At 30.5% G+C, this 23,240-nt stretch overlaps 1 protein-coding gene across 3 annotated transcripts; it reads left to right on the top strand.

The window, feature by feature from the left end:
* The first annotated feature begins 6,156 nt into the window (after positions 1 to 6,156).
* Positions 6,157 to 22,626, top strand: LOC146884347 (LEAF RUST 10 DISEASE-RESISTANCE LOCUS RECEPTOR-LIKE PROTEIN KINASE-like 2.1). 3 transcript variants are annotated; one of them, XM_085665425.1, is made up of 5 exons: positions 6,158 to 6,983; positions 7,244 to 7,276; positions 17,910 to 17,933; positions 18,057 to 18,156; positions 21,875 to 22,626. In XM_085665425.1, the coding sequence occupies exons 1-5, from the start codon at positions 6,191 to 6,193 to the stop codon at positions 21,951 to 21,953; spliced, it is 1,029 nt and encodes a 342-aa protein (XP_085521551.1). In that variant the 5' UTR covers positions 6,158 to 6,190; the 3' UTR covers positions 21,954 to 22,626. The 3 variants fall into 3 exon arrangements, with proteins under 3 accessions (XP_085521550.1, XP_085521551.1, XP_085521552.1); XM_085665426.1 differs by having other exon boundaries at positions 6,159 to 6,983; positions 21,888 to 22,626; XM_085665424.1 differs by having other exon boundaries at positions 6,157 to 6,983; positions 18,057 to 22,626.
* Positions 22,627 to 23,240: the final 614 nt, after the last annotated feature.

Genomic DNA, 23,240 nt, shown 5'->3' with positions numbered 1-23,240 from the left:
GTCAATTCAATGACTTACCGGTCGAAATTTTCCATTTAAAAAAAAGAAAGTCCAATATAAGATATAATAAGCTATTCGAATGATCCCGTTTCTCGTCCAGTAGCTTGTGTTTTAAGTGAAATTAAATAACACAAATTGTAACTACCACTTGACATTTGCAATAATTAAGAGATCAACTTTAAGGAATATATAAAATTTTGTTATACTGTTGAAGTTCAGAAAAAATAAAAAAAACAAAGAATATATATATATATATATATATATATATATATATATATATATATATATTCTAATTAGTTAATTAGGTTTTTTATTTAGTTAAAGTTGCAGTTTGTTTATATATGTTATAGCTTAATAAACATTGAGCAGTTGGATTGATCCAAGACGGTATAATTCGTATTTCGCAACCTATGGTTCCCTGTTTTCTTATTTTCTTATTGACTTTAAACTATTCGAAATAATTGCAGTTCGCTCTTTCTACTTTTACCAATTCAAACCACACCTCACTAAAATATCATCTTTAGTTTCTTCTTTTCTTGTTATCATGATTTTATCCTTGTAACTTTTTTTCCTCTACAATAAAAATGTAATTCTTGAATTATTCCTGGAAAACGAATTAAAATTTTGAACGGTATCTACCGGAAAACAGCGACCATGTTTTCTTTTGACAAAGATAAAAGCCCTCGCACACAATACTGGAAAGCATGGCATGCCTATTATCAGGAAGCTGACGCGAAGATAGGAGGATGTATTCCTTATCAGTGGAAATGATCATCTATGGGACTCTATTTTCAACCGTATTTCCTGCCGTATTACAAAGGATGAATTTTATTCTACATTCACTCTAACTTTGTAACATCATATTAGAAAAATAATGAAAAAGAAATAAAAGAAGGACGTTTAATTTTAAATTCCCTCCTATCAAGGCAAAAAAAAAATTTAAAAAGAAAATATTATTAATTTTCTAAAGACAACTGAAGGAGATGTACAACTATTTTAAGTATAGAGTTGTGTATTTTCTAAAACAGAAAATTTATTTTAATTAATTTTTGGTTAAATTATGTCTTTGGTCTCTCCATTCTTGTAACAAAATATCGATTTGGTTCTTTTATTTTTATTTATCTCAATTTAATCTTTATTTTCAAGATGCCATCTGAACTAATGGAGGTTGATATTTCCCAAGGGAGATTGATGTGATCCCAACAAGGCTTATAACTCGGGCCAACGCTTAGGCCCAAATCATGCTAAATGTCCAATCCATGACCCACATGCATCTCAATCCCAAAGCCCACCAAGAGGCTCAATAACAAGAGGCATACTAAAAAAGATTCAATTAGGCTTCATCCAAGATGGCCCAAACCCACATGGGCTTCTCACACTCTTCACATGGGCCAAAGAAGATGTGAAGATTTAAAGAGGTGTATCAAAAAGCAGTAGAATAACAATACGATTGACCTATTGTTTAGGCCTTGTTTTCTAGAATAATAAGTCAAACAATGTGTAGTTGAATTGATAAAATTGGGCTTGACTAAGTCCAATAGGAGATTTGGCCATGAGCTACCAAAGGTCTAAGGTGGTCTAAGTGGAAGTCAACATTCCTTCCTACACCTCATGGATCCAATCCATCCAAGGGCTAGGAATGCTTCCTCCTTTTCCAAGGCATCATCCAATGGTCATGAGCCTTGTTCATTCTCCAAGCCATCTTCCACGGCCAAGATTGAATGTCTTTCTCATCCAAGGGCTAAGAGTGCTTATGTTTATTTGCTTTCATATAAAAGCCTACATTTTAGGCTATTGTAATCACTCTTGAATTTTGCAATAGAAGCATAATGTTGAGAGTACTCCACCTCATTGCATTTGAGAGTCTCCTTTGCTAGAGGATTGAATCATCTCCTCTAGCCACCTTCCCCTAGCTTTCTCTTAAGCTAAATCTTCAAACACCTTAGTCTGAACTAATGCTTAGCAAGAGCCTTAAACACTTGCTTCCACTCCCTTCCATGGATCACGTCTACTTCATGGAGCTTTCATCCATTCTACACCAAGAGCTCCACTAGAGATTATGGGAAGGAAAGATATCTTAGACTTTGCTGGGTGGATTCTTTGGCCTGAGGTTCCACAGAAAAAAAGTTGCTTACAAGAGTTTGACCAAATTTGTGCAAGTGAAGCTTTAGCAAATAGAAGTCGGTCGAAAGTGAAAGTCAAGTCTTTAGATCAAAAGTCAATTCAAGTATCTATTGGAATGAAAATCCTTCTTTGGGATTGTATCATTGAATAATCCCATATTCATAGTGAGAGTGACAGATGTTGTAACAGTAGTGAGAGTTTGGGAAACTAAGTTCACATTTATTGTAATTGAGTAATTAATGAGTCACTAAGGTAACTAGATGTACTACATAACAATCATTTTATCAGTTAGGGAAGGAGAACACTAGGGATGAATTCTGCTCGATTTGGTAATTGCTCTAACTGAGTCTCTTGGGATTTGATTCGAGACCTTTCCCACCTCCTTTAATCAAGTCATTTTTGTTAGTGGTGTAGTAACATCATTAAGAGGTGTACGTGTTAGTTCTTAGGTTTTTTTTTAATTTTTTCTTTATATAATTTCTTTGTACTTTTTACAAATATTAAAAACTTTTTCACATGTCAAGCTAACATTGTGCCACATGACACTGATAGTATGATGTGGTAGTGGCAATACCACTTGTCACTATTATGCCTGGTGTTATTTTCTCATTCTCAACTGTGGTCCCTGAATTTTTTTTTTTTGTCTTAATTTTGTCCCAATTTTTATAGACATTGAGCAATTTTGCTCATCTCCAAATTGAAGCAAAATAATTTTTATATAAATGTTATACCCATACTTTTATTAAATTTGATATTTTTATTCAAATTGATACTTTTATTATACATTTTTAACAAAACTAACTTTATTTAAATTTGTATTTCATATTCAATTTTATTTAAAATTATTTTCGAATTTTAAATTTTTTTGTTTAAAATTGTAATATAAATTGTTTAAAATAATTTAAAAATTTTACATTTGAGTTTATATAATTATTATTTTTACACCAACTCAAACATTTGTATAGAATTTATTGAACTTTACACATTTTAAAAAAATACAATTATTTGAAATATAAATTCAAATAAAAAATATCAAAGTATAATGTAATAAAATATCAATTTGTATATCATTTAATAAAAATATTTGTATACCATTTATATAAAAATTAAATTAGGTTTTAATTTGGAGGGGGGAAAATTGCTTACTTTTTACAAAAATTTGGACTAAATTGATACAAAAATAAAGACTACAGGTAGGGATGTCAACGGGGCGGGTAGGGTACAGGTAGTAGCTCCTCCGTACCCTACCCGTTGGATAAATATTTGCCCCGTACCCGTACCCATATTCGTTGGGTATCCATTGTGCGGGTATCCGTTTATTTTTTTCATATTGTCGCAACCGAAATCGCGACGGGATGACGAACCAAAAAAATAAAATTTGATAAAAAACAGAGTTTGGAGTCGCCACCATAGTTATTATAGGAAACTATGGAAAACCATAAAAAAGAGCAAGGTCTGCAAAAAACCAAAATTTGGGTCCGGGAGTCGGTTACGCGTAGGGAAGGTATTAGCACCCTACAACGCCCGTCCTAAGACGGTACCCTTAATTAAATATGCAAAAGTTATGTGGTTTTTCGAAATATTTAATTTTTCCCAAAATTAGTAATAAAAGAATGTACAAAAAAAACTAAAATATTTTTTTGAATTTTTGGGCCCGACGAGGATTAATCCTCGCTCCTACGTATCTCCATGTGAATGGAGAATCAGGGTTACGTAGTTCTTTTTGAAAAATCTATTTGGAAAATTATTTGAAAATGATTTAATTTGTTTTATAATTTTGAAAATCTTTTTATTTAAATTTAATATTATTTTAAAATTGGTGTCACGCGACGCGAGCGGCCAGACAGACACTTGAAATAAATTCTTTTTTCTAATATTTTATTTTTTTATTTTTTAATCATTTATAAATTTTTAATATTTTTTTGAAGCTATTTTAAAGTAGTTGTGGATGTCATTGTGACGTGAGTAACCAAATAGATATAAAGGAGTAAACAAAAAAACTATTTTTTATTTTTAGATCATTTGTATATATTTTTAGAAAAAATAAAAGTCTAAAATACCAAATAGATATAAAGGAGTAAACAAAAAAACTATTTTTTATTTTTAGATCATTTGTATATATTTTTAGAAAAAATAAAAGTCTAAAATGGGTGTAATGCAACGCGAACGGTCGGGCAGACACCAAAGAAATAGGAAAAAAACAATTTTCATGATTTAAACAAAATAATGAAAGTTAAAAAATCAAAAGAAAAAGAAACTAACAATAACGTACCTTATGCCTTTTCTTTTTTCTTGGCTCCTTTATAATATTTTTGTGTTTTTTTTTTCAAGAGAGATAAAGATGAGAGGTGTCTATGTGGGTGGTAAAGAGAGGAAGAGAGAGGGTAGATAATATTTTCTTTTTTTTCCTACCTCCTTCAATATGTTGTTTTAAGAGAGATCGGGAAGGGGGTGTGTATGTGGGAGTGGTGATGGGAAAGAATTAGAGTAATGTAGCGAATTTTTTTTTGGTCATGGCAGAGTGCGTATTTATATTCACAACTTGCAATGTCAATGTAATCTCAGTCTTAATTGTAACAAACAGTATAAGGAAGGAATTGGTCATGATAGTAGCAAATTATAAGTATCAAATCGCAGCAAATCAGAGCACAAAATCAATCATCATCAATAACAAATCAGAGCACAAAATTAATCCAATTAATAATATTGATTCTTACCATTTGAATAGATATTGCTTCTCATTATTATTATATAATTAATTTCTCTATCAAGAACAAAGGTAGAAAATATTATTGGGCTCATGAAAATTAATAACAAATTGGCTCTTCCTCCTTTTTTTTTTTCTTCTTTTTTTTTCTCTTTTTTCTTTTTTTTTCTTAAAGTTGATGTTTGAAAATCTTTTTTGAAGAAAATTTTGTTCACATTTTTTTTATTTTCCATTAACTAAAAAACCCTTTTTTTATTATTTTTTTATTTTTTTCGAAAATAAATTTATTCACCCGGACAAAATTGGGTGTTGACACATATCCATGGGTATCCATGGGTACCCGCGGATATTTGTAAAATTATTTTAAAAACAAATATTTAATTATAAATTCAAATAAAATAAAATAAAATACATCATTATCATAAATTTTAAATAAAGTTCAAATAAACTCAAGTTTATACAAGTCCAAATAATTGTAAAAGTAAATATAAAATGACGTTCAACACAATGAAAATTCTTTAATTAGTGCTTTGATCAACAAACTCACTTTCTCCTTTTGATTCCTGGAAAATAAACAAATTAAACAAATAATAAACCTCAATTGTCACATGCCAAGTATTCTTATTTTGATTCCATCATTTGACAACAAGCATATCATAAACGTCATTGTCTATATAAAGTTTGATGTATATGCCTAATCTCAAAGAAAGGAAAGAGGAGAATATCAAGAGGGGTAAGTTTAGCGGGTACGGGTATCCACGGGTACGAATACTATGATACCCGTACCCGCCCCATTAACATGCGGGTATCAAAAATACATGTACCCGCGGGTAGCGGGTATCTATTTTTAATATTCGTTTTCTACCCATTGCGGGTTTTATCCACGGATACCCGTGGGTATGGATTTTTTTGACATCCCTAACTACAGGAACTAAATCAATCGCGAATGAGAAAGTGACATATAATGTAACAGTGACACATGACACTTGTTTAACGTTGTTACTACATCCACTAACGAAAGGACTTGATTGAAGGAGATGGAAAAAGCCTCAAATCAAATTTCAATAAACTCGATTAGAGCAATTACCAAATAAAAACAAAACCAAAAACGCTATTATATTAACGGACCAATAAAGATTAAATTGAGATAAATAAAACTAAAAAGAACAAATTAATATTTTCTTACCAAAATAGAGAGAAATACATAATGTAACCTTAATTTTGTATGTAATAATATAGATTATTATTATTTTCTTATACCAGGATAAATCATATTCATTTATTAATAATTTCAACCGGTGGTACCCTTTAAGTTAATATTTAAGTGCATTCTCTCCGATTTGAGGAGCTCATGTAACAATGAGCCTCTTATCTTCTTTCATTCGCTGCGCACAATCAGTGGTTGTCTCGGTGGCCATCATTCTTGCGCTATTCCACCAAAGTTGCAGTGCCAAGCATCGCAGATCCTGTCCATCTTCTTCGTGCGGCGAAATTCGCGACATAAAGTATCCATTCCGACTGAAAGGCGACCCTGGCGGTTGCGGCCTCCCCAGCTACGAATTTGATTGCGTCAATAACAGGACACTGCTTACTCTGTTTTCGGGAAAATACTATGTCAAGGAAATCGATTACAATTGGTACAAAATCCGGCTGACTGATGCGGGTGTTGTGGAGGACACTTCTTGCTCTTTTCCTCGCAATTTCTTATCCACACGAAATTTCAGTGTGTATGATAATGATCCGCTGATTATTTGGTATCGTTATTTTCCTGCAAAAGTGATGTTTCTAAACTGTAGTAACCGAGTGAGTGATGATCCTCGATATGTGGAAGTGAAAGCCGGTGGTTGTGATTCTGGAGGCGTTATCTACGCCGTTCTGGATTCCCGTGAGGTGATTGATACGGAATTTACAGTGATGGATGTGAAGGTTGGGTGCAGATTAAAGATTGCTACCTTCGCAAACTGGACACATGACAGGAATTTTTCGTATGCTGATATCCTCAAATCTCTGGAAGAAGGGTTTTGGTTGTCTTGGTTACCACTTGTTTGCAGGGATTACTGTGGAAAGGGTATCTCTTGCAGCCTCAATCAAACCACACAACAAATTGAATGCGCAGGTTGTGAAATGTTCAACCACCCAGTCAGCAATTGCGGTGAGATATATTATTCTTCCTAATCTTACCTGTTAATTTTATCATTATTTATTTTTAAATTTCTGTATCTTATTTTTTATTTCTTTAACTTCTAATTATAATATTTAAAAATAAACTACATTTTTGTGTATTTATACGTTTCCCACGACGTCAATATTTATTTATTTATTTTCTTCTTCTTATTTTTTATGTAAATAATATTATATTTAATTTTTTTATTTTTATTTTTTAATCAAAGTTTTTTCTCTTTGTTATTTTAGGAATTCTATCACGAATTAATCAATACATTAGAGGTACGCACGCTATCCCATGGGTAATTACCAGCTTCTCAATATTTTCTCCATTATTTATTGCTTAATATTAATTTTATGCTTAATTAGAATTTTGGTTCTTTAAATATTTTTATCTATGTTTTTTTTTAAATTTATTTCATTTTAAAGATTAAATTTTGATTAAAAATTTTTAATTTTTCTTTTTTAATTTCCATCCAAATGAATTCTATATTTCACATGTTCATAGGTGCCACAAGAAAATAAGGTTTAATTACTCGTATGGTACTTACTTTAGTAGATGTATGTCAATCTGGTACTCGGTTTTAAAAAAAATGTCAATTGCATCTCAACTTTTGAGAAAGTGCTTCAATTAGGTCTCTTCCAAATGGAGATAACTAACGTCGTTAATGGTGTGCCACCTGTTAGTCTGTGATTTTTTTTATTTTTTTTTAAATTTAAATTGTTTTTTTTTTTTGAAAAAAATAATAAAAAGGTCACGTGTCAGGTCTTTGATGGGACACGTGGCATTGTCAGTGTCACGTGGCAATGCAATGCCACGTGTCAGTGTCACCATCAGATATCATTGTGTTGATTTTAATTTAGTCTCCACATATGTCTCAATGATTCAATTTAGTCCATAATTCAATTTTTTTTTAACAATTAAAATCAATTTTTTATAAAATTAAAACTAATTAAGTATAAAATTTTTACAAACATTAAGTATTTGATATTTATATTAAGATTTAGTGGTAAAAGTCATTTTATTAAGTAATTTTTAATAAAAAAAATATTAGTATAACATTCATACAAATAAAAACTTTGGTTTAAAATTAGTAAGAGACAATATTGTTGTATTTTGAAAAAAAAAATAACAAAACATGAGTACATAATAAAAATTAATTAATAAAATAATATGTTAAAATTCTGTTTTTAATTAAAAATATTAGTATTATATTTATATAAATAATAAATTTAATCTGAAATTGGAGAGAAACAATATAAATATCAGTACTTACTTTTGTAAAAATATTTATATTTAATTAATTTTAATTTTATAAAAAATGATTACCAAAATATTTTAATTCCTGAAAAAAATTAGGACAAAATTAAATTAGATACACACAAGTGGGGACTAAATAAAAATAAATAAAAAAGATGAAAATTGCAATTAAAATTATTTTTTTGAGTAATTAATATGAACTACTCGTAAATAGGAATAATTTGATTAACATGAGAGAAATTTTAAAGATTAATTTATGGGTAGTAGCTTAGAAAAAAAAATATTTTTTTTTCTTGTAAAAGTATCTCAGAGAAATACTTTTCAGCATGCTTAAGTATTTACTACATTGATATGAATTTTAAGCATTGAATCCCAAAACAAACATTAAAATAAACACTATTGTACGTTCATATATTGTAAGACTTTTTAATATATATTCCTATTTATTTGTTTTATAGAACTTGTAGTAGATATAATAAAAATATGTAAAATATATAAATAAAAGTATTGGTATATACTAAGTAATTGTACATTAACATAATTGTAAACAATAATGTAGGTTGTATACTGATAAGAGGAAACTGAAATGGTATTATAAAACTTCTAGTAATAAAAGCTTAGCAATCCTCTTATAGCACTTGATATCATAAATAATCCAACAAACTACAAAGAACTTAAAATAAAGAACGCATAACATAAACATTCTTTTGGTCAATCTTATCAGAACTTTCGTCTAGTTTCAATCACCATAATTTTAGTGTGATTGTTTCAAAATCTAGACAAAAAAATTCATTATAATCACTTTTGAATCGTGCAATCACTTAGAATGTACAAGGATGCTTGAAAACATGTAAAAGAACTACAATATCATGTACAAACCTAATTTACCCAATGCATACAAAAAATACATTCAAATAATAATAATAAAAAAAGAATGAGTATCACTTCTTACAAAAAAATATTCTAGAAGATATTACCTCTTAGCGTGGAATATTGAGGTTTCATGACTGGTATCACTTTGATAGCCAGAGAGATAAAGAGGAAGTGAAAGAAAAGATCCTGATGTATATTATACCTTAAAGTGTTTGGTATACATGGCTTATATACAAAGTTCTGAAACAAAAAATAAAAACTAACTATATTGAGAAATCGGTAAAACCCAACACCCCCTATAAGCTCAGGAGTGAAAATCAACCAGTTTGAGCTTAAATGTAATAGTTTTGAAGATGCCAGGATCAAGAGGGTTTGTAAAGACATATGTTGCTTAATGCATGGAGGTTATCAGAAGGAGCTGGAAGAGCTTGGCTTGAACCTTCTCACAGACGATGTGACAATATATTTCGATATGTTTCGTTCGTTCGTGGAAGATGGGGTTCAAAGCAATGTGACATGTTGATTGGTTGTCGTGGTAAACCACAACTAGCTCCTTGGATTTAATCCTTAACTCATCCATCATGTATTCAAGCCATTATATCTCACAAGTGAGAGTGGCAAGGGCCCTGTACTCTGCCTTTGATGAAGACCTCAAGATGGTGGACTATTTTTTCAATTTCCAGCTTACTAAAGATGACCCAAGGAAGACGTAGAACCCAATTGTGGATCGTCGTAAGTTGTGGCAAGTTATCTAGTCATAATCACATAAACCTTTTATTTGTAGGCTTGAGTTACTGGGAAAGAAGAGACCATGTCCAAGAGTTGTCTTAATGTAACGAAGCACACAGTTGGCAGTTGTGAGGTGTTCTTCTGTGGGAGCTTGAATGAATTGACTCAAAAACTCCACCGCATATCCGATGTTAGGCTTGGTCTTCATAAGATAGAGGATACGTCTTATCAGCCTTTGATATGGGATGATGTCCTTAAGAGGAGTCCCATCTTTAAACATATTTTTAGTGTCTTTGGCAATAGGGGTAGCACTAGCCTTCAGATTTCCCACATTCTTTACCTTCAAAGTGTCATCTAAGGACTGCATGATCTGCTCAATGTCAAGGAGATGATTTCTTATAAGTATAATATCATCAACGTAAACTAATAGGACAATGAAGTTAGTTTCAAATATCTTTGTAAACAAGGAATGGTCATATACAGATTGAGAAAAACCACAAGCTTTAAGGTGATATGAAAGTTTGACAAACCATTGTCTGCTAGCTTGCATCAAGCCATATAGGGACTTTCTCAATCTGTAAACCTACCTATTCTTTATACTAGTACACCCTGGTGAAAGAAGCATATAAACTTCTTCATCTAGCTCTCCATGGAGGAATGTGTTTTTCACGTCCAACTACTTCAAATGCAATTTTGTGCAGGGTAAATGGCAAGGAGAAATTTGATGGTGGTCAATTTTGCTACAGGGTAAAAAGTACAAATAATCAATGCCCTCCAGTTGAGTGTAGCCCTTGGCTACAAGCATTGCTTTGTAATGTTCCACTTCACCACCTACATTATATTTTATCTTATAGACCCATCTGCATCCTATGGGTTTCTTGCCTTGAGAAGGATTAAAAACTTCCCAAGTCTCATTTTGTTCAAGGGCTTTAATTTCCTCTATCATGGCCTTTCTCCATTCGGGAAAAACGACAACTTTATTGTAAGTGTGTGGCTTTTTATTGATGGATACAACAAGAACATATTTCATGTGTGAAGGAGAAAGTCTACTGTAATGAACACAAGAAGATAAAGGATAAATAACATTTGTGTCATTACTCTTTATGTGAAAGCTAAGTTAGCATTGTTAATCTTGTAAAAAAGTAGGAGCTCTTCTATTTCAAGTGTAACGTCTCAAAAGATCAATGATGTTTTGAATTTGAGATTCGGTTGGACATGTTTAGTTTAAGTATTATTAATGTTGTAATTGATAGGTTCAAAAAAATAATTTAAGTCAGATATTTGATACACTTTATTTTTTTGCAAAACATGATCAATTTGATTGGCATAAGGAAACAATTTTTCATAGAAAGTAACATCCCTGGAAACAAAAATCTCCCTACTCTTAATGTCCAACATAAAATATCCTTTAGTGCCATTTTGGTAACCTAAGAACATATATTTCCTAGCTCTTGTGTCGAATTTAGATCTATTCCTTTGTAAGCTAGAGGCAAAACATAGGGATCCAAAAACCTTAACATCATCAAAATTGGGTATGGTCTTATAGACTAACTCATAAAGAGTTTTTCCTTTCAAGACTTTAGTAGGCAAATGATTTATCACAAAAACATATTGCATAACAACATAGGACTAGAAAACCATGGGAATATTGCATTGAAAAATGAGACTTATACAAACTTCTAGAATATGTCTATGTTTTATTTATACAATAGAGTTTTGTTAGGGAGTTTCTATGCATCTAGTTTGATGAATTATACCAAAATCATCATAAAAGTCTTTACACATGAACTCACTTCCATTATCAGAACGTAGGACTTTAATTTTCTTGTGAAATTGAGTGTTAGCCATGATAACAAACTTAGTTAGAGAATCTTTAGTTTTAGTTTTTGTTTTCATCAGAAATATCCAACAGAACCTGTTATGATCATCCACTATAGTAAAAAAACATTTATGCCCATGTATAGAGGTGGTGCCGTAAGGCCCCCAAATGTCAACATGTATCAAGTCAAAAATATGTTCAAAATATGAACTACTATTATTAAAAGAAAGCCTAGTTTGTCTTGAGAAATGACATACATAACAAGGTTTGGTTTCACTAAACACAATGCAAGGAAAATGTTTACTGATAAGATATAAAACTTTATCTGAGGGATGCCCCAGCCTTTTGTATCATATTCCCCCATCTTGACTCTTTGAGTTGTCATTACGTGCCTCACTAATATTGGAAAAGGAGTTCACAATCTTTGCAGCTTCTGGCAATTTCAGTATGTATAACCCTTATTGGATCCTAGCTTCTCAAATCATCTTCAAAGAACACGCATCTTGGATCTGACATAAATCAAAGGAGAAAATTAGTTTCCAGTTGTGGAATTTAACAATCTTTTACAAGAAAAAAATTCTCAAAAAGTTTCATAATGCCATCATAATGTGCAAATATATGTGCTCCATTTGGTAGTTTAATACATGTGGGCCTTATCTTTCTAAAAACCATAAAATTAAAAGCATCAAAGGTAACATGGTTTGTTGAACCTGTATCTAAAATCCATGTATTGTTTCTATTCTTACCATCAGAGGATTTCTCACCAGTGGCATCAGTCACGAGATTGTTAACCTTCTATGAAATGTCACCTTTGGCTTCTTGAATCAACTTCATGATTTGATGTGCATTTGAGAAAAGATTACTTTCTTTTCTTATTTGATGATTCTGCTGTTTATTCACAGTTTCTTCCTTCTTAGTAATAGTGTTGATAACAACCTTTTCACATTGGTCTTGTACCAAGGAGGATAGTCGTGCTTAGCATAACACTCATCTACGGTGTGGTATAGTTTGTGGCAAGAACTGCATGGTTTGCCATTATTCTGATTTATGTTCTTGCCCTCTCCTTATACCTTTCAATTATCATTATTACTCTTGGAGGTTCTTTAATCCTTAGTGGTTGCAGCACTCATCAAGATCTTACTAGCTTCTATGGTATTTCCAACTAGGTGTCGTTCTTCTTGCATAACAAGAGAGAAAACACGATTTATACTCACAATGGTTTCATCAACAAAATTTGCGTCTTCACAATACCATAAACATCATTGAGACCTTTCAGGAAACACATAATGTACTTAGATTCTTTGTGCTTGATAACCGTCTTAATGAAATCACATTCACACTTAACCTTACAGGTGTAGCCCAACATTGGTCTGAGAGATCAAGTTCCTCCCACAACGCTTTTAGATTTGTGAAGAAATTTGTGATAGATCTTTCTCCTTGTTCGGTTGAATGTAGTTCTTGAAACCAGAGATCCTAAATGGTCTCCCTTTGAAAAACGTTCGCGAGATCATCCCACACATCCTTTGCATTTTCAATGTACACGACGCTTTGAGCGATATGGGTATTCATGGTGTGTGTCAGCCATGATATCGCCATCATGTTGCATCTTTCCCAAGTGTCATGGAGGGCGGTTCCTTGTTCTGGAGTTTTGACATTGTCGTCGAGAAACTTGTGTTTGTTCTTGGAGATCATGGCACATTTCATGGCACGACTCCAAGCATGGTAATTAGCCCCATCAAGCTGAATGTTGTTGATCAATGTTACTCCTGGATTTTCACCCGATGTAAGTAGAAAGAACTTGAAGGATTCTATGATTCATCCATCGTAACGGCGTTCGTCGATGCCATCAAAAAAGCAAGAAAAGAACAAAAGTAGAACAAAGAAGGAGACTTGGCTTAGCAGAAGCAAACACTCTTGATACTATATTGAGGTTTCATGACTGTTATCGCTTTCATAGCCAAAGAGAAATGAAAAGAAAGATTTGGATGTATACTATATCTTAAAGTGCCAGGTATACATGGCTAGGTATGAGTATAAGTATGGAAAATACCCAACTTTTTCAATTAGGTATGGGGATGGGGATGAAGATGTACATATCCCTCCCATCTTTGTCATCATACTCGCCAAAATACTCATCCCCACTATTGTCTATCCCTGTTTAAATTATTAAAATACTTATAGTCTATTAAGTAACCTTATATATATATATATATATATATATATATATATATATATATATATATATATTCTATTTTTTATTTCTTATAATTGTTTACCTTGTCATGAAATTCATTTACATCTCCAAGATATTTTTCATCTTATCACAACATTTATCATGAAATTCTCAATTTAAATATTTCTACTTTTTTTAATATTTTTATTTATCGTATATCTTCTTTTCACATAAGAATCTTTAAGACAATATTCAATTTAAGTGTTCAATAGCATAAATCTTTTATTCACTAGGGTAATATAAAAATTTTATTTTCATGCTATTATTATTGATTTTTATCTTTTTTGAAGCACTATTTTGTTTCATTAAAGTAATTTTTGTTATCTGGCAACCATTTACTAAGTTGATATTTAAAAAGTTTTCATAGATCTATAAGGTATTTTTTTATTTTATCATACTATTAATTATACATTTGTTTTATTTTTATTTTTTATTTCATTCAATGGTATATCAAATTGTTTCTAAACCACACATTGGTTCATATTTTACAAAATTTATATTTGTTGTTCATTTTTATTATATAGAGTATACAATATAACTATTTTTATTCATATCAATATTTCCATATTTCCATATTTATTTATTCATTATTTTTATTCCATTTTTATTTGTTTATTATTTAAAAATTTTATAATATTTTCATTAATCATATTAAAATTACAAAAATAATTTCTCTGACCAGAGACCTCAAATAAAAATCCTAACTGTTAAAAGAAAAATTCATATGATTAGCACTGGTTGTCAAAATTATATGCAAAGACATAAATATCATATTTCCCATATATACAAATTTAGCTACACATTCTTTCCACATCCCAATAATCTTTATATTGATTAGATGATATATAATTTTAACTTCCCTTACACGAAGATATTGTGTCTATTAACAAATCCTCCTTTTAAAATTTTTATTTATCTACTCCTTCTAAAAATTTTATTTATCTACTGATTTGGTCTCCAAATAATAAACCTTACATCCTTAATGTCTCTCCTTTAATCTCTCCTTTAAAGTACATGGAAGAAACAAATTTCTTTTAGAAATTGAACTACTTATTAGGATAACAACTTTGGTTGTTCTAGTTTGATTATCAACTTCCCAAATAATATTGGTATAATAGGAGAGTGTCGATTATTCTCTAATTCTAGAGAGAATTCGACAAAAATAATTTTTTGAGAAAATAAGTTTTAGAAAATTAATGAAATAAAGAATAAATCTTTATAACTTATTTATAAACTTTCTATCTTGCATTTAAACTTCATATTTATAAAAATCATGCCTTACAATTTCAATTGATAATTTCAGCTATATACAACATAGATAAAATCATTACCCAACTAAATAAAAAGTCATTTAGTTGTACAAAATTTGTAAGTATTGAAATGGTTGAAATGTCAAGAAGATGATGTTGAATTGGCTAGTTAAAAAATAAGGTGACTTTTAGAAGCTTAAAACAATTTTCAATTGAATCAAATCAACCACTAAGTATGGATGCGAACACACTTAAACTGGACACTTTCAATCGATCAAAAACAGAGTTAGCTGATTGATTTCATTAAACAGATACAAACAGATACAATACTAATAGAATCAACAGGTTTAATCACAAAAACAGTTGATTGAAAAACTGGAAAAAATGCAGAAATACGAATTTGTGATTTAAGTCAGAAACAATATGAAAGATCAATCAAGATAGGTTCAAATGAGTTAGACAAACATGAGCAATGTTGTAGTCAGATCACACAAGAATGTCAAAAAGATTATTCAAATCAAAATTCCTTAAACTTTAAAGTGTAATACAAGAGAGAAGGGTTAGAGAAAAGAAAAATGCACAAGATTTTTAAACTGATTCACTCAAACCTGAGTTACATTTAGTTAGTCAAGGCAACCCGAGCCTGACTTTGCAATATTTCAAAAGATTTATAAAGTTCACAACATTACACTTTCAAAATATGCAAGAACACCACACAATGACTCTTGAATCACACAAGAATCAAACCAGTACAGCAAGACACCTCTTGTAGACCTGGAAAACCACCAAGCACAACCTAAAAGCTTGAGAAAGACCAAACCTCAGTGGTAGCACAACCTTGACTACCAAAACTACATTCTCTAAGCTTCAAACACCAAGCAAAAGGCTCCAAGAATGATCAAAGATCAATCTTCACCAGCTACACTCTGTATGATCACGAAAGAGAGAGAATTCCACTATTTCGAGATAGTTTTTGCGCTAAAAAATAGTCTACTCACCTCTCTTTTGAAAAACACAACTTTAATAGTCAAATTATTACAAAATTCAACATGTTGATTTTCAAATCAATCGGTTGATTTCACTTAAGTTAAGTGAAATTAGTCGATTACAAATTAAATCAATTGAATGAACAAGTGCCAGTTAAAACTACCGCAACAACATTTTTAATATGTTAATTCATTCAACAGATTAAAAGACACCATTTAACCTGTTGAAAAACAATAGATTAAAAGACACAACTAAGACCTTATACATCTAATTAATGCAAAATGGTCTACAACATGAATTACAATCTTCAAGTTTGTTTGCTCCATGAATAATCCAGACAAAGAGCACACATACAAGGCTTGATCAACACATGAAACATCAAATCTCCATATCTTCATCAATGTAAGCATGGTTCCAACATGTTCTAAGGCAATGACTTCAAGTACCTTTATCAAAACTTCAAGCACCAAATCATCCAGGCTATTTATGCAATATATATATATATATATATATATATATATATATATATATATATATATATATATATATATATATATATATATATATATATATATATATATATATATATATATATATATAAAGCACAAAAAATAAATGAAAAGAAAAGTGACTTAATTGTTTATAATTTGTGTTAAATATGTTATTGGTCCTTTCACTTTTAATAAAAATTGAAATTAGCCATTTTTTGAAATTTTGACCCAATTTAGTCCCCTAACTTAACAAAATTTTATTAAGTTTAGTTGACGTTTTAATCGCATTTCGTAACAAAACTTAAGTTGTTTACACTGTTTGATACATTTTCGTTTTAATGTTAACTGAAAAATGTGTTAGAAACGTCAAATAAACTTAACAAAATTTATTTAAAAGGACTAAATTGTTCAAAATTTCAAAGAACTTATTTCAATTTTCACTTACTTAACGCACTAAAAATGTATTCTATCCCTATAATTTCAACACTAAACATAAAATAACGTAGAGAGTATCATATAAACATATGAAGAGAAGAGACGTAGAATAGAGGAAAAAGTTATCTCAAGGTTTGTTTTTCATAATCTATTTATATAGACGTAGTTTCTATAGACATTATTATTTTTATCATTATTTATGTTTATTATTATTATTTTATCATTTTTCATAATCTATTTATATAAAATGGTAAAATAATAATAATAAATATAAGCGATGAAGATAAAAGAAATAATAATGTTTATAATAGAGTTAACACAAATAAAATTATATATATATATATATATATATATATATATATATTTATATTGAGGAGAATTTTTAAATAATAACTAATTTTAAAGACAAAAAATAATTGGTTAACTATAGTGACTAATTTAGATATTAATTTACAAATTAAAAATATTAGTCTCTAAAATAGTCATTATTATGAATGAAAACTTTTAATTACTAATTAATTATATTATAAATTGATCATTAAAATTAATTATCAATGATTTGATTATCAAAGTGTCTAAATTAGTCATTAATATATTAATTAGTGATTAATTTAGATACTAATTTATTTGGCAGCTAAAATTATGATAGCTAAAGATAATTGTTGATAATTTATTTATACAGCATAATTATTTACTTAATATGCGTGCATTTATAAATATTTAATAATGTATTTGTGGAATATGTGTATCACTAAATTTTATAATATTAATTAAGTTCTTTTTTGTCTCATGTTATGGATATTTTTGTATCATTTAAGGACTCTTTTGTTTTTGCAGGTTATGTTGCATTTGTCACACATGGTAAGTTAAATATTTCTTCATTTTTAATTTATTTAATCAATTATGCTAGCTGATTTCTTTCATGCAAAAAGTTATTTATTAGACCAGTTCATGTTTTACCTTTTGACCAAACTTTTTGGACAGGATTTGTCAATAGAATAAAAAATATCAAACGATCACTGTCGGACTATCGTGATGGAGAATTAATAGGGCAAGATATTCTACCAATATTCATAGCAGTTAGGTATTTATTTGGACTCTCACTTTTGCTAGTGTTATTCGTCTATAAATGGCGAAGAAGACATTTTTCACTGTATGAAAACATTGAAAATTTTTTGTTGGACAACAATATAAATCCCATTAGATATGAGTATAAAGAAGTGAAGAAAATGACTAAAGGTTTCAAAGTAAAGTTAGGTGAAGGAGGTTTTGGTTCAGTATATAAAGGAAAGCTTCGAAGTGGGTTAGACGTAGCAGTGAAGATGTTGAACAAATCTAAAGATAGTGGAGAAGACTTTGTTAATGAAGTAGCTACTATTGGAAGAATACATCATGTGAATGTAGTTGGTCTTATTGGATATTATGTTGAAGGAAAAAAGCGTGGTCTAATTTATGAATACATGCCTAATGGATCGTTGGATAAATACATTTTTTCTAAAGAAGGAAGTGCTCCTTTGAGACATGAGAAGATATATGAAATATCCCTTGGAATTGCTCATGGGATTGCATATCTTCATCAAGGTTGTGATGTGCAGATTTTACATTTTGATATCAAGCCTCATAATATTCTTCTAGATAATAACTTTACTCCAAAGGTTTCAGATTTTGGACTTGCAAGGTTGTATCCTACAAAAGATGGATCCATTATTTTAACTGCAATAAGAGGAACATTGGGGTACATGGCTCCAGAGTTATTTTACAAAAATATAGGTGGAGTTTCTTATAAAGCTGATGTTTATAGTTTTGGAATGCTTTTGATGGAAATGGCGAGTAGAAGAAAAAACTCAAATCCTCATGCAGAATATTCAAGTCAATATTATTTTCCCTTTTGGATCCATGATCAATTTAAAGAAGACAAAGATATTGACATGGAAGGTGTTTTAGAAATGGATAAGATTTTGATGAAAAAAATGTTTATAGTTGCACTTTGGTGTATACAATTCAAACCAAGTGATCGTCCATCAATGAATAAGGTTGTAGAGATGCTTGAAGGAAAAGTTGAAAGTCTTGCCATTCCTCCAAAACCCTCCTTTTATCCTCATGAAATGTTAGAAAATGATGGTACAATCAACTCTCCGAAAACATCATGGAGTGATTCAAATAGTTGTTGCGTGAATGTTGACATAAAAATTCCTAATCACTCATCTTTGGACTAACTCATTTGGTACGAGTTAAGTATTAGTATGTAAAAGTTTGTAATTTAAAATTGTGGCTCATGGATTATATATTAATTATACTCAGACTCTTATATGACTTTTTAATGGCGTGTCTAAATTAATTATGTGTTATCTTTTTTCAGATTTCGCTTATACTCTTAGTGTTAGAAATTTAAATTATTCTTTTATGTTTTTTTATAAGATTTAAATTAGTTTTTCTTTAATAATTTATAATTAATCTTATGAATAATTTAAATATATTGACTATTAAAAGATATATTAATACAACACTTACTTTTAAAAATATTTATTACATGTAGTAAAAGTTACTTTATCCAAAAGAAAACTCATCGTTCATTATTTGGAGATGTGGTGCATGGCGGAAATGGACGAGGCAAGATGTAAGAGGAAAGGCGAAAAGAGAATGCTAAGTGTGATGTGCTATGCAACAGAGGGAGAAAACTTGAAATTATTTGAGAAAAAAAGAATAAGAGGAATTTGGACAATGAGCCTTCATGGAATATTGATTTGATTTGAGATAATGTGATCTAGGACACTATTAGCTCAAAGGTGTAATAACAAAGGAAAGTATACTATGTTCTTAAAATGTAGTGATGAAATTTGAAACTAACCCTAGATATATTCACTAGGTCAGGTGTGAAATTGAAGGCTTATGCATCACAAGAATGTAAAGGCATAATATATATATATATATATATATATATATATATATATATATATATATATATATATTGATAAAATTATTTTTTTATCATTATTAAGTATTCATCTTCTATTATGTACTAATCCTGTATGAACAATATTAAGTTGATATGCGAGAGAAAACCTGATTGATAAGAACTTTGTAACTTGAAAGAGGAGGCCTGGATGTATATTGATCTTTTGTATTTTTGAAGGAGAGGGATTTAATAACCATTCATATGAATGAAGAGGGCTTCAATCCGAAAGATTTTCTTTTTGATGGATTGATGGCAACATATGTTGTGATTGTTATACAAGATGCATATAATTTTGTTGACTTGTGAATGATGAATATATAAAAATGTTTTTTTCAATTTTCTTGCTACTCAATGTGTCAAAAATTACCGTTACAATTAGGGTGTCAAAAACCCAATATGCATGAATACTTGAATGTCTGATAAAAAAAACTGGTTGTGTCTTGTCTTTTGATTTTTCTATGCATGTCTAAGTCAATTGTTTTATTCACAATCATTAAACTCATATTTATTCTCAATGTTTCATGAAAGTGACGAATGTCACACATCTCGTGGTCTAATATTTGAGATGATTATACACTTGACTTTTTCTTTCGCAAAATTTGTGCATGCTTACTTGAATTCATAGATGAGTGATAAGTAGGAGATGTTTGGAAGGGTTTTGAGGAGACTAGGATAACCATGTGGGCATGTTGTTCCTCACACATTCCTAAAAGGACATGTAATTTGTGAAAGAGGTGTTTGGGAAAAGTTGTATGAGGATATGGATTTGTGAATTTTAGGTGAGAAATTAATGTGAAACCCGTAAAGCTGCCCCAATTTTGGTCTATAAAGAAGAATTTGAATGAACAATCGGCTTTGTTTCAAAAGATATGGATTTATGAACATTAGGGCGTAAAATTCATGTGAGACTCACAAAGTTATTCTAGTTTTGATGTATGGAAAAGAACTTGAATGAACAAGGGGTATTGTTTGAAAAAAGGTAGCGGATATGGAAGGGATTAGTTGAAAAGGATTGACAAAGAGGATTTTCCTAATTGGTTTAGTTTTCTTTCACTTGCTTTTGTCTAGATAACAATAAGTTCCCCTCTTTCAAAGACATTAGTTTTCTTTCATTCTTTTTTCCTTTTGCATTTTTTTTTTTGCTTTTTATTTCATTCATTCATTTTAATGACCGCATTGTTAAGCATGTCGCCTTATCATTTTTGCAATCTTAGTTCTTCTAACTCATACAATTGCAATTTTCTTTTCTCACCAGCTGACTTTAAATCATATTTCATGGCCTTCAAGGCCCACAATTCCTTGTGCTCGAGTTCTACTAATAAATGACAAAACCTTACCATGGACTGTTAGCACTCCTATTTTGCCTAATTTTCCTTTCTAAAAATGTCATTTTAGTTTAAATAAATATTAGTTTGTTTTGAATTAACTAGTTTTTGTTAATTGCTTAGGAAAATTTAGATTTCATAAAAATGTGATAAAAATATTAGCTTTAATAGTGTTTGTTTCATTTAGTTTGTCCTTCTTAACCATAAGCCTAGTTTTCACACTCGTCCACAAAGCCCAACTTTTTGTTGACCCCTAAATCTATTTTCCACATTGTCCCCTAAGCCTAGTTTCCACTCTAGGCCTTAAGCTTAGTTTCAAATTGGCCCATTAAATCCAATTTCGTATTGTCTCAAGAGGCTAGTGATAATGTTCATTTTACCTCTTTTTGTGTGTTTATTGTCATGAATAAATAAACTCTTTCCTAGTTTTTATCTTATTATATCCTCAAGTTTAGTGTGTTTTGTTTTGTTTTATGTTTTAGTTGTTTTATGTTTGTTTTGCCTCTAATCTCTCTTTTAAGTGTGTTAAATAAGTTAATGGGAAACGTTTGTGGTGGAGGAAAACAAACAAGAACTCAAGGGAGCATGATTCGACAATAAAATATTGATTTTGAAGCAAATACTTGCATCGTGTGCCATTGGAATCACGCCAAGTGCTACAAATACACAATGCTATCAAACTGCCCAAAGGTTGAGCGGTGGAAAAATGAAGTTGAGCGCCACAAGGCTGAGCGATGGCAAACTAGGACTGAGCGCCACAAGGCTGAGCGGTGAAAGTGAGGCTGAACGCCATTCAATTCGTAAAACCTGGTGCTGAGCGTTGGAAACAAGGCTGACATGTCAAAAAATGGGATTTTAATCTTGTTTCTCACAAAGGTTTAGACCATTCCTCATTTTGCACGATAGAGAAACACGTTGGGGTGCTTGGAGAGCCTCTTGGAGGTTGCTAGAAGTGTTGGGAAGCTCTCCCACTCCTCCTTGGGTCTTCTCCTCCATTCATGATGGTTTTCCCCCCTTTTAGGGTTGGAGAGGAAGATGAGTTGCGATTGGGAGATGGAGACGTGAATGAAAGGTGTAATTGGAGCATGGAGTGGCTGGCAAGAACCTTAGGAGAGGGCTTGCATCTTCTCTTTGGTTTCCATTTCTTCCCTATCTCTTCTATTTGTAAACCTTAAGTTCTCCACCACAGATAGCTAAACCTATGTGTTGAGATTAATGTAATAAATTGAATCTTGTGTATTTTGTGATGTTAATCCATATGCTTTTCCATGTCTATGTTAGTATTTGATTTCCATGCTTAATGTTTGCTTTAGTTTAGCCACCCATGCATGATTTGTGGTTCTTGAGGTGTTGCAAAATGTCTTTTAAACTTATATATGTTGGCATAAGAATGCATCATGCACATATTATTCCTCAAATTCAAAAAGGAAAATAGAAATCATAACTTGTGTTAACATCATCATGCATTCTCAATCGGTCAAAAAGAAAGAAATCATTGCTACTTTTCGGATCAAAATTCTCTTTATTCCTCAAATTCATAAAGAAAAAAAAATCATAATATGTGTTAACACCATCATGCATTCTCAATCGGCCAGAAAGAAAAAAAAAATCATTTCTACCTTTTAGATTGAAATTCTCGTTATTTATGTGAATGGTTATCGAATCCTTCCTTTGGAAAAATGAAAAAAATCTATTCTAATGATTCTTTGGGTTGATGGTCATCTTCATTAATATGAATAACTTATATACAAGTCTAAAATTCTTTAAAAAAATTTGATTTTTTTTTATGTTTCATTTACATTGAGGCCCGTGGGAATGATTATCAATTTCTTTACACCAAGATCCTCTCCGATGGAATGGTCACTGATTTCCTTTTTTGAGTGTTAT

The sequence above is a fragment of the Vigna unguiculata genome, chromosome 8, assembly GCF_037176805.1.
Source record: "Vigna unguiculata cultivar grain cowpea cultivar isolate G323 ecotype 2 chromosome 8, ASM3717680v1, whole genome shotgun sequence".
Classification (NCBI taxonomy): Eukaryota; Viridiplantae; Streptophyta; class Magnoliopsida; order Fabales; family Fabaceae; genus Vigna; species Vigna unguiculata.
The sequence above is the reverse complement of the archived record's forward strand: the minus strand, read 5'-3'. Positions and strand labels throughout refer to the sequence as shown.